Raw genomic sequence first — 16,484 nt, 5'->3', positions numbered from 1 at the left:
GCAGAGCCTGGGCACTAGGAGAGGCACGATAGAAGGATAGCTAAGGGTAGAGAATGGTGACACAAACATCTAATCCCAGAGCTCAGGAGTAGAGGCAGGTGGATCACTGACTTCAAAGCCAGTTTGGTCTTCAGAGTGAGTTCCAGGATAGCCAAGGCTACAAGGCTACGTACTGTCTCAAAAAAACATTAAAAAAAAGAATAGGGAAAATTTGGAGGATATGAGAAGGCAGAGAGAGGTCATTCATCAGAGCTCCTAGCTAATGCCTTTGCCAGAAGCTCAACAAGAATTCCAATACAGTTAATGGCTTGAGGCCTTTCTCCCTTACCAGCTGTAAACCTGCAATTTTCTAGGAATGTCACTAGAAATCCCATGAACAAGGGTAGAATATGTAATACACTCCTTGTGCAACTCTAGTGGCTTTTTGGGTTTACTGTATTAAAATTCTGTCTCCTGAGCTACCACATGCATCTCTCTTATCAGAAGAGATAAAAGAAAAAAAAAAAAAAAAGACTTCTTAGCAACACTTTAATCTTCTGAGATATGGTAGTGGACACCTCTTATCCCAGCACTTGGGAGACAGAGGTAGGTGGATCTCTGTGAGTTTGAGGTCAGTTTGAGTTCTAAGACAGCCACGGCAGTTACAATGAGAAACCCTGCCTTGAAAAATAAAAACAAAACAAACAAAAAGATGTAATCTGAGAACCACCAAAAGAATATACATGGCTAGTACTAAGACAAAATTGCTTATACTCCCTGTCTCAAAAAACAAAGACAAAAGTCTAGGGGAACTCCTCAGGTTGTTGTGGGGGACAGTGTGGAGCCTTGTCCCTGTCCTTTCAATAATGGCAAGAGGAGAATGCTTTTTGCAGGGGCCCAACCATCATATCCTTGTAGCCTGTATTCTATTTGGATTTTAGGCATTTGGGTTTTCCTTGGAAACAGTTACATTTTAAGCGTAAAAGGCTGTTATCTTAGTTTCCTTTTCAGACACTGGCCACTGTAGGAACAGTGAATCATGGGAAGAAGCTGGAGGCAAGGAGGCTGGATGTTAAACCTGAAAAATGATAATTAAGTCATGGACTGGGGTGGTGGTCTTGGAATTTGAGGGAAATACATCACTAGGAATGTCACCCCCCACCAACCCGGTGTGTGTTCAGCAATACAACTTGCATCTTACTGATAGAAGGGTTGTGGGGTAAAATAAATTTAATACACACAGAGGAGCTAGGGAGATGGATTAGGGGATAAAGGCACTTGCTATATAAGTGTGAGGACTTGAGTTCTAATCCCTAAAGCCATAAGAAAGCTGGACTTGTAGTACCAGTGCCTGTAATTCCAGGGCTAGTAGAATCCTCCGCAGTTTGTAAGCAGAAAAACAATAGAGACCCTGTGTCTAACAAGATGGAAGGCAAGGATCAACACACGAGTGTTCCGCTGGCCTGTGCTGGCACGCACATGTACACACACACACACACACACACACACACACACACACACACACACACACACACACACCACGCTAAAATTGGTAAATTAGGGGCATAAAGACCCAAAATGACGACAGCCACACACCCCTTCACTGATACCAGTAGTGCCTACTGGAGCCCAGGATGTACCCATCTTTTCCTCTGGACTGGTTTCTGTGGGCTCCGGGCGTATATCTTAACCCTCTCACGCTAGCATTTCCAGTTCTACAGGGATTAGAGGCATCTTCGCTCAGGTGTCCAGTGACTCAGTTTCCCTGGTCACCTGGTCTTCTGCACTAGTATCAGGACTAGCGATATGCATATGTAAATGAATGACCAGAAATAATTACAGGCTGAATCAGTGGCTATACTAGAAATAGAAGCCAGGCGTCTGGACTCAGAAGCCCGAGGTTCTCCCTACCGCCAGGCGCACGCTGCGTCCGCCCCGCGGCCGGGACCCTTCCGGGGTGTTTGTGGCAATAACAGGTTCAGTTCCTCTGCTGCCCCTGTGTGCTTCCGCGCCCGGCGCGTAGCTTGACGAGCGTGGGCGGGGCCGGCCATCTCTGGGGCGGGGCCTTGCCGTGGGCGGGGCCTCCTCGAGTTCCGGAGTGGAGTGTCTGGCAGCCTTTGCTGGATCCGAGATGCAGCCGCCGCCCCGAAAAGTGAGATTTGCCCGGGAAAAGGGGAATGCCTGGAGGTCCTGGGGATCGGAGGGAGCCGAGGGAGTCTACGAGCACTTGACTCAGGGTGGAACACAGGGAGTGGCAAGGAGGTCAAAGCCTAACACAGAAGAAACCGAGGAAACAGCTCAGCCTTTCTCGGGCCCCGCCCCCTCACCGCTCCCTGTGAGGTGTTTTGTAGGTCCCCACGCCGGGAGTGGGGTACTAGGCTGGGGATCTTAATCTCTTTTATAATCCTACAGGTGAAGCCAGCCCAGGAGGTGAAACTTCGCTTCTTGGAGCAGCTGAGCATCCTTCAGACCCGGCAACAGAAGGAGGCGGATCTGCTGGAGGACATCAGGTAGCTCCAGACCCCTCACCTCCATCTTCACAGGAGCGAGCATCACTCCTTCCTCAGCATACATCTGCCAGGGTTGGGCGTTGTCAGGATGATCTTTCTGGCCTACTCATTTATGACCCTCATCTTAGGTCTGCCTCTTCAAATTCTGGGGCTGTATTCATAAACAGAGAGCCCCTTCCTCAAACCCCACACCACTCTCCTCACCCCCACAATCAAGCTTAGGGTAGAGTTCCCTCCCTCTCCCAGACCTGTTGGGAGTCTGGTGGACACTGAGTCCTGACAGTTCTCTCACCTTCAGGCCCACAGACGGTTCTCCAGGGGTGGGAGGATCCTGCTGGGCTCTGAGCGATAAGGTGAGGCTGACCTGTATTGCAGCTGCCAGAGGTGATCTCAAGGACTCTCATCGTTCAGACCCATTCCCTCTGGATGTAGTCATGCTCTGGGCTGGTTCCCTCTTCCTCCTGCTCAAACTGAGGAGAGGATTGAGTGTGGGACAACAGCAGCAAACAGTAACCCCCCCATTCTACTCCCAACCTCCACAGATCATACAGCAAGCAGAGGGCTGCCATTGAACGGGAGTATGGCCAGGTATGGAACGCCTGTCTGGACCTTCCCTCTTTTTCTAGCCTCCCGTTACACAGGCAGCAGTGCTCCCCGCCCAAGCTATTGTGGTCAAGAACAAATAACCTAACTAACTGTGATGTTTTCATTTGTGAGTTAATTGGAATAAGATGATTTTATAATTTTTTAAAAAAGAACAAATATCAAGAGTCAGCCAGATTTGTGTCAAAACCCTGCCCTACTACTTACCTAGCTGTGTGATCTTGGACAAGTTATTTGGTATTTTTGGCCTCAACTTTTTTCTCTGTAAAATGGGAATAGTAATAATAATACCCAAACTCCACATATGGTCATAAGGGTCAAATGAATTAGTGAAGGCGTTTTGGAAATGTGTATGTTGTATTGCCGAAGAATGGTATCTAAATTCTCCCCCAGTTGGGCTGGGTCTTCATAAAAGATCTGCACTTGTGGTGGCTTTCTCACCAGGCTCTCCAGAAGCTGGCCGGTCCATTCCTGAAGAGGGAAGGGCAGCGGAGTGGGGAGGTGGACAGCAGGTGAGTGGCAGAGTTGGAGATGATGGGGAGCTCAGCCCCAGAGATCTCTGGAGATGAGGACCTAATGAGCAGGGAAAGGCACGTGAGCTGCAGGTAGAGCTGACACAGCAGAGGAATTGACACAGCAGAGGAATTGACCCAGCAAGGACGCTGTGGGTGGGGGTGGAGGGCATGAGCGGTCCTGTGGCTGGGCTAATGGGCTGATCGATTGATGGGCTCCCAGATGGGGGTAGTACTCTGTCTCTTGTGGTGTTGAGATGGGGGGAATCTCATGAACCGGTGGAGTGTTTCTCTCTTCAACACAGACTTTCTCTGGGGAGGGGCAGGACAGTGTTTGGTGCCTGGCGCTGCCTACTGGATGCCACGGTGGCTGGAGGCCAAACCCGGCTCCAGGCGTCTGACAGATACCGTGACTTAGCAGGGGGCACTGGCAGGAGTGCCAAGGAGCAGGTGCTTAGGAAGGTATGTCTCAGTGGGGGAGGTAAAGGGACCTCTTTCCAGGGTTAGACACGGTTTCTTTTGGTCAGGGTTCTGTCTGTCTTTGCCACTAGGGGACAGAGAGTCTCCAGCGGGCACAGGCTGAGGTGCTACAGTCTGTCCGGGAACTGAGCCGAAGTTGGAAGCTCTATGGGCAGCGAGAACGTGTATGGGCCTTGGCACAGGAGAAGGCAGCTGATGTCCAGGCCAGGTGGGCTCCTGGATGACCAAGTAGGACACACAAAGTGTGATTCGAGGCCTATGGGGTGGAATCACAATTTCAAAGCTGTACCTGACTCCTGACTGTTTTTTGCCTGCACAGACTGAACCGAAGTGACCATGGGATCTTCCACTCTCGGACCAGCCTCCAGAAACTGAGTACCAAGGTCTGCAGGACAAAGGCATACCTTGCCTAGTGGTTTGGGGTCCAGTGGCATAGGAGTAAGAATGGGTTGAACCTAGGCTCTCAAATTTTCCAGTGGTTCATTGCCAGGCATGTAGTAAGCACTCAGTAATTCAGCTCCTTGGTTTCTCTGAGCCTCATTTTCTTCATCTGTGTAGTGGAAACAGTACCTTTCTTTTTTGTTCCTTTATATGTGCTTTTTTGAGTACCTCTACATGTAGGCAGTATCTCACCCCTGGCGATGCAGTGAGAACAGGACTTGTGGAGTTCTGTCCTCCCCACCTGGTTGAGATTAAAGTATGTGAATAATCAGATAAAGATGCAAATTAAAGTGCTGCCATAAAGGGTAACAGTTGGGTGAGGTTTAGAAGGGAGACCTCACTGAACAGGAGGCCTAAGTGTCAAGGAGGCAGCCATGCTGGGATCTGGGGTAGGAACATTCTGAGGAGAGGAGATGGTGAGTGCAAAAGCTGAGGACAGAGAGCACTTTGGTTTAAAGATTTGAGAGAATAAGACACATGGAAAGGGTCAGAGGGGTTTCAGGGACAGTTCATGTGAGATCTGGTAAACTATAGTAAGGCACAGTTTGCATTTAGATACATGCAGATGCCATGAGAGAGAGGGTTTTAAAGCCGGTGTTATATGTGAAGGTGTTGGTATAGTGTGAGGCATGTAGTAAACACACAATAATGTGAGATCCATTCTGGTTCTGGGTTTGTGGTTAGCCTTGGAAGGACTCCCAGGGTTCAGGGCTTCTGTTGACTCTTATTTCCATTTCCTAGCTGTCAGCCCAGTCAGCCCAGTATTCCCAGCAGTTGAGAACAGCTCGCAATGAGTACCTGCTAAATTTGGTGGCCACCAATGCTCACCTTGCCCACTACTACCAAGAGGAACTGCCAGCCCTGCTCAAGGCCAGTACTCTTCCAGATTACTCCTGCCCTCAGTGAATGCAGACACCATCCCTGTTTTTTACTTCTTCCCAGGCTGGCCAGTGATAGTGCTTAGTGTTGAATAGAAGATGCATTATGTGGGTTCTGGTTCTGCTTCTTGATGGCTGTGTCATACAAGACATCTGACTCTGTGTTCCTCATCAGAGTTAATCCCATATTGCCCACATCATAACACTAATGAGGTTCAAAAGGAATGGGTGTGGAAGTTCTTAAACTATGAAGTGGTTTAAGCACGATGGACTATGATTAGAATAAGTAATGTCTCATTCCTCATCTTCTATCCATCATGTCCATGCCCCATCCATGGATGGATAATCTGCACTACAGGCCTGGGAGAATGGTTGTAGGTATGTAATGTATTATGGTACCTTGGGGTTCTCTCCAGGTCCTGGTAAGCGAGCTGTCAGAATACTTGAGGGATCCCCTCACTTTATTAAGCCACACAGAGCTGGAAGCTGCAGAGATGGCCCTGGAACATGCCCGCCATGGGGGACAGGCAACTTCTCAGGTGAGGGCTGGAGGTGTGAATGCTCCCTAGTGATGTTTTATATTTTTTTTCCCTTCAAATACAGCCCATCCCCTCCCCAATGCAGCTCACTCTGGGGACAGGGTTGGCAAGTGAGTGGCTGCGTTATCCAACTGTAGGTAAACTGGGAACAAGATGTGAAGCTGTTTCTTCAGGGGCCTGGAGTCTTTTCCCCCACCCTGCCTCAGCAGTTCCAGCCAGCAGGGACCGATCAGGTGAGACCACCCTGCTTGGGGAAATAGGCCAAATCTAAACATAAGTATGGCTTTAGACCCCTCATATCATTGTCCTTGCCCTAGTATTGATCTGGTGACTGTTTAGCCTTGGACAGGGGTTTCAAAATCTCACTTACCTCCATTCTGAACACAAACACACCTCAGACCAAAGTTCAGGCCCTGTTGTCTTCATTCCACCTGTCGGTCAACTCTGATTCCATTCCTGGGCCTGTGTCTACATGAGTACATACTTGTGTCTACAGACAAAGGCATTCACTCTCTTCTCTTTGTCCCTGACACTGGAGGTCCAGATGAAGAAGGAAGGGGCAGGAGAGTTGTTGGCTCACTGGTTAAGATTCCTTGTTGTTCTTGCAAAGGACCCAGGTTTGATTCCAGCGTGCACTTAGAGACTCACCACTTCCTCAGGCACCAGGCACACATGTGATATACAAACGGACATACACAGAGGCCAAGTATTCATACACACAAAAATAAATAAAATAAATCTAAAAGAGAATTTTTAAAGGATAAAGAAGGAAAAGGAACTGGCCAGAAGGCTAGGATTTTTTTCTCTCAAGTATTATTTGTCTTTTTCAGGTGTGTGCGCTGGAGCAAGGAGGCACCGCTGGGGAGAGTAGCTTGGAGAAAGAGGTTCAGCGCTGGACAAGCAGGGCTGCCCGGGACTACAAGATCCAGCATCATGGGCACCGGGTGAGGTGGGGGTACGGGTACTGGGAGTGGACAAGAAAAACCGAAAGATGGGGACCATTGGAAGGGAGGGAAAGGAATTTTAACACAGCAATATGATTCCGCAGTTAAGAGCACAGCTTTTGGAACTAGACAGACTAGGGTCTGTATTCTCTCCTGTTGCTTGTGAGTTCTCTAAGGAGTGACTTCATCTCTCTGGACTTTGGTTTCCTCATCACTAAAATGGAGCCAATAATAATACCTGTCTCATAGGGAAGATAGATGACACAATGCAAGTGATGCAACTAGCAAAGTACTGGGCCCAGAGTAAGCTATGGCCCACAGCATCTCCACCCACCTCTGCCGTCCTCACCAGGTCCTGCAGCGACTGGAGCAGAGGCGTCAGCAGGCTCCAGAGAGAGAAGCCCCGGGCGTAGAACAGCGGCTGCAGGAAGTGAGGGAGAACATCCGACGGGCACAGGTGAGCCTCAGCCCTGGTCCAAGAGCCACTGAAATCCTGCCTCCTCAGACAGCCCAAGAAAAAGAGGGAAGCAGAGGGTAGACATAGCTAGCCAGGATATTATCTCTTCCTTCTCACACCAGGTGAGCCAGGTGAAAGGGGCTGCCCGGCTGGCCCTGCTACAGGAAGCTGGTCTAGATGTGCAGCGCTGGCTGAAACCCGCCATGACCCAAGCCCAGGATGAGGTGGAGCAGGAGAGACGGCTTAGTGAGGCTCGGCTATCCCAGAGGGACCTCTCTCCCACAGTGAGTTCCTCCTTGTTCCTAACCATGCACACCTGGGAGGCTAAAATGCCTTGTTGGAAGGCAAAGCCTCTAAAATGGGAACCACAACATCTAATTCAGAGGGTTGCCACGAGGCTTAAATGATACTGCATAGTTTTTGGTGTGGAGAATCCTCAGTAAACTTCTAATGTGGTGATTATGAATCATGGTTCTGCTGGGCACATGGGTATATGATAATGCCTTTAAATCCCAGAACTCGGGAGGAAGAGGTGGTGGATCTGTGTGAGCTTGAGGCCACCCTGGTCTACAGAGTGAGTTCCAGGTCAGCCAGGGCTACCCTGTCTCAAAAAAAATCACCTCCCTCCAAAACCAAACCAAACCAAACCAAACAAACAAACAAAAAAACCCAAACCCACCATGGTTCTGGGAGCAGTCTGTCTGGAAGTTAATTGAGTGCCAGCCACTCCACTTAATATCCATGTGACCTTGGAAAAATGACTTAATCATGGGAGCCTCAGTTTCCAAAAGTAAAGTGAGGTTAATATAGTTGTGCAGAATCATGCTGGGTTATACTGAAGCTTAAATGAAACAATATATATGTAAGATATTTTGTATTAAACACCTAATTGTAATCGCTGCTATTTAGTATTATCCTGCCCTATGGTGGTTTTAGTTGTGAGACATGGTGATTGGTTATGTGGTCCCGTCTTGAAGGAGGATTCCCAGTGTCCCTTAGAGACAAGAGAGGGGAGTGGGAGATCCATGCAGTACTTGAGACTGTGTCTGTCCTCTGCCCCTGCCAGGCTGAGGATGCTGAGCTTTCTGACTTCGATGAATGTGAGGAGGCTGGGGAGCTCTTTGAAGAGCCTGCTCCCCCAGCCCTGGCTACCAGATCCCTCCCCTGCCCTGCATATGTGGTGTTTGGCTACCAGGTGTGAATGGGTATGGACACTTCAGATGGGCTAACTGGGGTGGGAGTGGGGCAAATCTTGACTCTTTTCTTGTGGGGCTTAGGCAGGACGTGAGGATGAGCTGACTATCACAGAGGGTGAGTGGCTGGAGGTCATAGAGGAAGGAGATGCTGATGAATGGGTTAAGGTGAGTGTGGAACCCTGGGTTGGGGGCAGTGGGAGGACTTGTGTGTGGCTCCCAAGGACTCTTCTAGGTAATGCCAGAAACTTGAGTGTGGAAGAGCCAAGGTCATGGACTGCTGAGCAAGTCTGATACCTGTCACATTGCTCGGTGGGCAGGCTCGGAACCAGCATGGCGAGGCAGGCTTTGTCCCTGAGCGATATCTCAATTTCCCGGACCTCTCCCTTCCTGAGAGCAGCCACGGCAGCAACAATCCCTCAGGAGCTGAGCCCACAGGTAGGAAAGGGAAGTTATGGACTCAGGGACCATGAGTATAGATAGATGCAGCTTACTGGATGTTGTGGAGTGGAGTGACACTATTGTACCACAACCCACTGCCTTATTTCATCCTCTTTCCTGGGCTCCTGTAGCATCCCTGGCCCGTGCTCTGTATAGCTACACTGGACAGAGTGAAGAGGAGCTAAGCTTCCCTGAAGGGGCGCTCATCCGCCTGCTGCCCAGGGCTCAAGATGGTGTGGATGATGGCTTCTGGAGGGGAGAATTTGGGGGCCGTGTTGGAGTCTTCCCATCCCTGCTGGTAGAGGAACTGCTTGGCCCCCCAGGGCCACCTGAACTCTCTGACCCTGAACAGGTGAAGCTTCTTTCTCCTTCACTTCCCAAGTAATTCTGTGTTGACCCTTTCACCTCAACAATGCTCCATATTAATCTTACAGTCCTGTTTCCTCCCCAGTTTGACTCCTATGGTAGCTTAGGCCTCCCTGTGTGCTTTGGCTGGGAAGAGAAAAGAGGAACCAAGACACCCTTCACAGGAGTTTGGGAACTTTAGGGCCAGATAGGCCTGAGTACCAATTGCTACATCATGACACTGAGTGGTTACTTCTCTGAGCTGCCTTCTTCACATGTAAAATAGGAACAACAATAGCTGCTCTAGCAGGCTTACTGTCATGACTAGAGATGATAGAGGTAAACTCCTTAGCCCCATGATGCACAGGAAGTGTTTGAATTTGTGTTGCAGGGATCATATAGGAACGATCGTCCCAGTTTTAGTCTGTACTCTGCCGCTTAGTGACCAAGATTTGACGGATGGCTCAGTCTGAATCTCACTTCTGTTGTAGCAGCTGTCAAATTACATAGCTCACAGGGTGGTGGTGAAGGTTGAATAAATTTATATGTGCCGTGTTAGCAGAATGCCTCACATAACTATATTGGCTGTTGAACTATGTATCAGTTACTACCCTCATTTGGCTACTTTCGAGGTACTGAGAGGAAATGGGAGAGACTGAGAGCGGGGTGAAAGGAAATGCTTGTTAAGCCTTCCCACAGGCCAGGAATGACTGTATGCCTGCCCTGTCTCCAGACGCTGCCATCGCCTTCTCCTCCCAGTTTTTCCCCTCCTGCACCCACCTGTGCCTTGGGAGGATCCACTGCACCTGCTCTGCCTGCAAGTGAGTAGAGAGAACTGGAGCCTTGGAGCATAGGAAGGGTAAGGAAGAAGCTTGGACTCTGCCTCACCTGCTCGGGTGTGCCCCTGGTGTACCTTGCAGTAAGGCTCATGGCATATTGATGGGAAGGAGAGCTTGGATTTGGAGCCAGGTTCAAACTCTTCTGTTCTTGGTCTAGGTTTTCTGTTGTTATGCTTTAGTCTTTGGAAAGAGGGCTGGCCTTGACCTAGCACTCCTCCTGCCCCAGCTTTTCCCATGTGTTGGGACTAGAAGTGTGAGTCACCAGCCTAGCTTGGTTTACATTCTTTATATAGTGAAGGATTGTTATCAGGGGCTGGAGAGATGGCTCAGTGGTTAAGAGCACTTGTTGCTCTTGCAGAGGTCCCAAGTTTGATTCCTAGTACCCACATGGGAGCTCTCAACCATCCGTAACTCTAGTCCCAAGGGATCTGACACTATCTTCTGCCACAAACATACATGCAAGCAAAACATTCGTACACAAGGAAAAAAAAAAGTTAACTAAGATGTCTGTTAAGAGTATACAACATTGACGGGCAGTGGTGGTGTACGCCTTTAATCCCACCACTTGGGAAAGCAGAGACAGGTGGACCTCTGTGAGTCTGAGGCCAGCCTGATCTACAAAGTGAGTTCCAGGACATAGAGAAATTACATAGAGAAATCCTGTCTCGAAAAACCATAAAAAAGGAAAAAAGAAAAAAAAAAAAGAATATATAACATGGTACTTGGCAAACAGTAAGCATGGCTCTTTTAGATCATTATTATTTTAAGAATTAGTTGTCCTTTAAAAATTAGAATGTCTCATGGCATTCTTATATTTTTGGCTGTGAGCCAAACCTTTAATGGCTGAGCCATCTCTCCAGCCTTTCTCATGGCATTCTTATATTCTCCAAAAATGTACCTTTTTCTCTTACTGTCCTTGAACTCTGAAACATAATACTTACCTTTGGATCAATTTCTCTCTATATATTTGGAGATGCTGGAGACCAAACTAGGATCTTGCTCATACTAGGCAAGCCTATCTACCCCTAAGTTATGTCCTCAGCCTTCAATTTTTCACCATGAAGGACTCAGCTTTTCTAATACATTGTAGTATGTCCACCTTCTCCAAGTCATGTTCCCTGACTCCTCCTTCACTTTGAATAATGTAGTACTTGGGCAGTCTCTCTCTCTCTCTCTCTCTCTCTCTCTCTCTCTCTCTCTCTCTCTCTCTCTCTCTCTCTCTCTGTGTGTGTGTGTGTGTGTGTGTGTGATGGGATTCTCAATAGCCATTTTGAGGGGAACTTTTTACTCCCCCTTTCCTCCTTTCTTTTGGTCCTTTGTACAGAGCACTTGTGCATTAAGTATTTGAGGATAGATGGACTAATGGATTTTATAGCTCAGGCTGGCGATTTTTTTTTTTTTTTTTTTTTTGCTAAGTCAACAAGTATTTATAAAATGTCACTATCCTAAGTGCTGGAGATGCAGCATGGAGTTCAGCAAAGCTTGAGAATTGACTTTTGGTTTCTATTTCTAGACAGAGTCCTAGACTGCCCAGGCCCCCTGGACATGATGGTGCCTCGACTCAGGCCGGTAAGGGCCTCCGCCTTGGAGAAGATTGTGCAGAAGGGCCATTCCTATGGGTCCTTTTTTGGTTTGCTGGGCTGAGGGAATGAACAGGACTATTCCCAAGAGGGACTCAGGAGCACTAATGATGTATGTCTTCTGCAGATGCGTCCACCACCTCCTCCACCAGCCAAAGCCCCGGATCCTGGCCATCCAGATCCTCTCACCTGAAGGGCGGGGGTCACTGCCCCCCAGTGATGCTGCTGCCCCATCTCCATGCTGACAGAAACCGACCCCTCAATGATCTGGAGTGGCATAGGCAATGTCCATGTTTACCTCCAGGGTAGAAACTGACGCTGTTCCCATTTCTGGGATTTGAAACCCACTCCTTCCCCTCATTGTTCTCCTGTTATCTCTGGGCTGGAACTACCCCTTTGACTTTTTGCCATCACCCAGTAGCTAGGGTGGTAAAATATCCCAAAATCTCTGGGGCTGGAACCCATTCCTTAAAGCTTTGTATGGCTCTGGCTCATCTCTGTCTTCACCCTGCCTCTGTGGCCAGCCCCACCCTGAATGCCAGGGTCATGAGGCTTAGAGCCAGGAGAGGAGCAGATCTTGGGAGTCAGAAGGAGCTTGAGCCAGGATGCAAAGAAACTGTAATGGTCTGAGCGGATTTATTGACAGTGAATAAAGGGCATGAAGTCCAAGCTAGGGCCTGGGCCTCTTGTGCCAAGAGGGCAGGGAGCCTAAGGTGCTATTGCTTTAGGGGCCCACCATGGGTAGGGCCTGGTCCCAGCTGCCACGCTCTTGCATATGGAGCGAGGTTTTGGGGAAGGCAGGCCAGGCAACCTGTTGGCAGGTAGGGAAAGGAAAAAGAATGAGGGGTTGGGAGTTGGGAGGCGCTCCTCCTGAGGTCCCTCAGCCTGGGACCATGTAACTCTGGACAGAAGTAGAGCTGGTCCCTTAACTGAGGAGCAGTGCTGTCCAGTGGAGGGGAGAGCCTTCATGGCTATCCATACCCTGGCAATGCCTGCTGGTAATCCATCAGCACAGTGAAGAGTGAGGCTTGGAAGAAAGGAGGGGGGGGACAGTGTTGCTTCCTCTTCAAGCTCTGATCCTCCTATTCTCCAGATTGCATCTAACTCCTGCAGGACCTCTATGCCCACTCCCCACCACCAGCCAAGGAATCTATAACACACATTAAGCTCGTAGTTCATCCCAAGGGGTCAGGGAGTTGATAGGCTTGGATAGTTCAGGTAGAGGACGGGAGGATGAAGTTACCTGGTCTCTGAGCTCAGGGAGACTCGCCTCACATGCCCCCTGCTTCTGGTGGTAGAGTCTCCTGAGAGAAATGGGAAGTATTCAGTGGGAGCAGGAGGTGGATCATCAGTGTTACCCAGCATAGGGACAGTAAGATGTGCCCACCACTGCCCAGTGAAGCCCTGGTCATGTCTTCATACCTGCTGACCTGAGGTGTCCAGCTTGGTTGGCTGTCCATTTGCCTCTTGCCTAGGCAGCCCTGGGCTTGGGCCTCTTCCTCTAGTGCCTAAGGTCAGTTCTGCAGAGGTCCCAGGGGTTGCCTCAAGTGTACTAGGGACTAGGCTATCATCCTTGAGTCCTCCATTCTGCACTGGGTGGGTGGCTACGGCCTGGGAGGGTGGTGGCTCAGGGAGCAGCCTCTCAATGGCAGCTGTTCCTGTCCTAGGCTGCCCTCCCCCAGCCACCTGACTGGCCCCTGGTTCCTGGCCCCCACCAGAGCCCCAGCTTCTGTCTGTAGGGGAACCATCACGGTGTTCATGTAGGCCATATCGCTTCTCAATGTGTGTCACTCGGAATCTGGATGGGAAGAGAACATTGCAATTTAGGACTACTTAAATGCTACCTAAGCCTCCCTCCTTGGGGTTGATGGCAACTTCTCTGGCCTAGGATAGGGAGGCCGTCTGAGATTGTGGGACACTTAATGCAGCTTGACCCCCTGCTGCAGTTGCTCAGTCATTCAGAGGAAAGAACTGGGTCCCACCTTTGGGGGACAGGATTATTGGGCACCAGCTTGACCTCCATTTTCTTGGACTTGGTATTCCCACCTGCCCACTGAGAACACAGTGGTTTCTCCTGGCCTGGGGCGGCTTTTTCCTTCCTTGGAGCGACCCTGACGGACAAGTGGGGGCCTCTTATTGCGACTACAGTGGATGCAAGGAGCTGCAGAGCCAAGATGCACTGTGTGATGATGGGAAGGGGCTCCATCCTGCAGGCTGGAGGTGGCATCCACACTGAACCACAGGAAGAAAGGGTGCAGAAATGATATTTTCATTTCCCTTCCTGCCATTTCCTTCTGTTCTTTCAACAGACTCTTTAAGCCTCCTAAAACCCTACCTTCCCAGGTCCCAACATCCTTTTGTCTTGAGTAAATTTAATGCTAAACCATGGATAGTCATGTGAATTCCTTTCCACCCTGTTTACTAAAGAGAGCAATGCTCAACCAAAGAAAGTAACACCAGAGGTGAATGCTACGCTGGGTGGCATCTACCTGGGAGATACAGGATAAAGGGTTTCTTCAAAACTTCTTCCATAGGTTAGCTAGCCTTGTCAACACCCCCCCCCCCTCAACTTCCATGGTACTTGGGAAGATTGTATTAGAGGAGAGGGTACTCTAAGGTAAGCTAAGTCATGCTGGCTCTTGTTTCTACCTCACCTGGAGAGCTGCACTGTCCCTTCTCCTTCACTGTCCCCTAGCATCTCCTTCAAGGCCTCAGCATTGGCTGATGGGAGAGGAAGAAGAAGTCAGTGGAGGTGGAGGTCAGGGCAAGAGAAAGTCAGTCTGGGAAGGAGCAAGCTTTTGGCCTATACCCACCTTCATTTTGGATGATGCAGCGAACAATCCTCTCTACTGTGTCCTCATTCACGTCATCGTCTTCAGCTGAAGAATGAAAGAGGTTGGCAAGGAAGTGGGAAATGAGTCAGCTTTGGGGGAATATGACCTGATGGCCCCATGGGTGATGGCAATAAAGACCTATCCCTTTACCTATGTGCCTTCATGCATCGGGCCAGAAAAGGTAGGAGAAGAAATGGGCTCCCAGGGCTACCATGAACGGACCCCCTTCTCTAGCCTCGATTTCAGGGTGGTGTCACTTTACATGCAGACTCAAAAAACCATCAAAAGCTGTCTTTGGGGTTTCATCAGGATTTGGGCTGGGTCTGTCGGCCAGGGAGGCAGAAAAAAGTTTGGGGAGAAGGGTAGGGGAGGAAGGTGCCTTAATCAGGGTTCTAGGCTCCTCACTCACGGGGCTGGAGCTGGGCATCATCAGGCTCTGAGCCCCTAGATGTGCGGCAGCGGTAGCCTTTCTTCTTGAGCACGTGGCAGATCATGAAGCCTACAAGGCCCATGAGGAAGAAGACCAGCACAAGCAGGAAGAGCATGTACAGCCCATGTTGGGGCGGCTCCAGGCCAGGCTGTGGTTCCGACATGAGGCCCTGGGGGGCGAGCGCGGGCCAGGGCGCCTCCTGGGTTTAGTGGGCTGCAGCTGGGTACCCGCAGAGTAGGAAGGCATCTTAGGATCCGCAATAGGAGGTCCGCCCCACCCCCTACCGAACCAAGGAGCTGTCCAGACTAAGGGTGCTGGTCGGCCAAGACTGCCGCAGGCTGGAGGCCAGATGGCATCTACGAAAGCCCTCTGTCACGACCCAGCCCCACTTTTCTGACATCCAGACCGCTATCCTTTACAGTTCATCCCGCAACCCCGTCCCTTCCAAGGACACTGCAGCACAAGATGGAACGAAATTCTCAAACAGCCAGCCCAGAAAACAGGCTTGAGTCAGTGTTAATACCTCCTCTACACCGGCCAGAGCCAGGCCTTGTACAGCCCCCTCCCCTCCCTGCATTCCCGGGTCCCTTCTTTTTCGGTTCCTCCCACACTGACCACTTGGCCCACCCGGTACCGGTGGTTTGGTTCTGTCTCCGGCTCCGGTTCTGGCTCGGGTCCCGGTTCCAGGGGAGTCCTCGTCCGGCTCAGGGCCCCCGACGCCCTCCCGGAGCTCATCCCTTGCTTCCTCCCCCTCCCCCCCTTTGCCGCCTCACCGGCTCCGGGCTGGTGGCTGCGGATACCGGTGCCGCGGCAGACGGGGGGAGGGAAGGATGGAGGAGGATATGGGCCGGTTGGGAGCCGCGGCAGGCTCCGGACCACTCCTGCCCGGGAAATGGAGAGGATACAGGGGCGCCTCTGAAACTGTCCTGGGTTCCCAAATGCCTATCGCGTCGCGGGCCCGGGACCAGGAGGCGGAGCACAGGTGTGCGGGGCGGAGAGCGTGAGCCTTACGCGAGTGTGAACGCAAGTGAGATGTGCGCGTGACTGCGCCGTCCTCCCTCCCCCAAGAGGAATGTGAGGCGTGAGTCTGGGTCTTCGTGGGTGGTCGGGAGGTCAGGAAGGGCTCTGGCCACTAATCTGTGGGTCCTGCCCTCAGATTTCCCGGATAAGTGGAAAGTCAGCAATCTTCCTAGCGCACTGGAAAAATCTGGCTTTCTGCACCTGAGAGGGGCAGGATGGTCAGATCTTCCGAGGTTCCTAGGGAGGGACCACTGCCTCAAGACCCGTTTGGGGCTAGTGGGTGCACGGGATGACTCGTTATCCCTAGGATATGACCCTCGCCCAGAAAGAAACGGCCCTGGTATCTTATGAATGATGCCGTGGGTCCCCGCCCAATCTCGGAGTCTCAAGCCTCAGAATCCGGCCCAGGACAGCAAAGCGATGGGCGGAACTCTCCCATAAAGGGGCGTGTCTGGAAGT

At 50.6% G+C, this 16,484-nt stretch overlaps 2 protein-coding genes across 5 annotated transcripts; one reads left to right on the top strand and one right to left on the bottom strand.

The window, feature by feature from the left end:
• The first annotated feature begins 1,978 nt into the window (after positions 1 to 1,978).
• Fchsd1 (FCH and double SH3 domains 1) lies at positions 1,979 to 12,410 on the top strand. Of its 2 annotated transcripts, none has more exons than XM_051201075.1 (20): positions 1,979 to 2,131; positions 2,392 to 2,489; positions 3,032 to 3,077; positions 3,537 to 3,604; positions 3,931 to 4,066; positions 4,156 to 4,292; positions 4,404 to 4,467; positions 5,267 to 5,395; positions 5,820 to 5,942; positions 6,080 to 6,175; positions 6,773 to 6,886; positions 7,239 to 7,343; positions 7,466 to 7,627; positions 8,410 to 8,538; positions 8,621 to 8,704; positions 8,857 to 8,974; positions 9,109 to 9,329; positions 10,056 to 10,143; positions 11,675 to 11,730; positions 11,869 to 12,410. In XM_051201075.1, the coding sequence occupies exons 1-20, from the start codon at positions 2,111 to 2,113 to the stop codon at positions 11,932 to 11,934; spliced, it is 2,061 nt and encodes a 686-aa protein (XP_051057032.1). In that variant the 5' UTR covers positions 1,979 to 2,110; the 3' UTR covers positions 11,935 to 12,410. The 2 variants fall into 2 exon arrangements, with proteins under 2 accessions (XP_051057032.1, XP_051057031.1); XM_051201074.1 differs by having other exon boundaries at positions 3,910 to 4,066.
• Positions 12,361 to 15,939, bottom strand: Rell2 (RELT like 2). 3 transcript variants are annotated; one of them, XM_051201078.1, is made up of 7 exons: positions 15,624 to 15,939; positions 14,985 to 15,224; positions 14,555 to 14,620; positions 14,396 to 14,462; positions 13,788 to 13,973; positions 13,164 to 13,539; positions 12,361 to 13,045 (listed from the first exon to the last, which is right to left on the bottom strand). In XM_051201078.1, the coding sequence occupies exons 2-7, from the start codon at positions 15,166 to 15,168 to the stop codon at positions 13,013 to 13,015; spliced, it is 912 nt and encodes a 303-aa protein (XP_051057035.1). In that variant the 5' UTR covers positions 15,169 to 15,224; positions 15,624 to 15,939; the 3' UTR covers positions 12,361 to 13,012. The 3 variants fall into 3 exon arrangements, with proteins under 3 accessions (XP_051057035.1, XP_051057034.1, XP_051057033.1); XM_051201077.1 differs by having other exon boundaries at positions 15,633 to 15,939; XM_051201076.1 differs by having other exon boundaries at positions 15,640 to 15,938.
• Positions 15,940 to 16,484: the final 545 nt, after the last annotated feature.

Source organism: Phodopus roborovskii, unplaced genomic scaffold (assembly GCF_943737965.1).
Source record: "Phodopus roborovskii unplaced genomic scaffold, PHOROB, whole genome shotgun sequence".
NCBI classification, from domain to species: Eukaryota; Metazoa; Chordata; class Mammalia; order Rodentia; family Cricetidae; genus Phodopus; species Phodopus roborovskii.
Note: the sequence above shows the minus strand (reverse complement) of the source record. Positions and strands in the feature narration are given on the sequence as shown.

What these genes read in the sequence shown, in the direction of transcription:
- Fchsd1 (XM_051201074.1), top strand. Translation starts at nt 2,111, where the DNA reads ATGCAGCCGCCGCCCCGAAAA. An exon ending in TGCAGCCGCCGCCCCGAAAA is followed by an intron (nt 2,132 to 2,391) that starts GTGAGATTTGCC and finishes ATAATCCTACAG; the next exon opens with GTGAAGCCAGCCCAGGAGGT. An exon ending in TCCAGAAACTGAGTACCAAG is followed by an intron (nt 4,468 to 5,266) that starts GTCTGCAGGACA and finishes TCCATTTCCTAG; the next exon opens with CTGTCAGCCCAGTCAGCCCA.
- Rell2 (XM_051201078.1), bottom strand. Translation starts at nt 15,168, where the DNA reads ATGTCGGAACCACAGCCTGGCCTGGAGCCGCCCCAACATGGGCTGTAC. An exon ending in GGGACAGTGCAGCTCTCCAG is followed by an intron (nt 13,974 to 14,395) that starts GTGAGGTAGAAA and finishes CCTGTGGTTCAG; the next exon opens with TGTGGATGCCACCTCCAGCC. An exon ending in TGGACACCTCAGGTCAGCAG is followed by an intron (nt 13,046 to 13,163) that starts GTATGAAGACAT and finishes CATTTCTCTCAG; the next exon opens with GAGACTCTACCACCAGAAGC.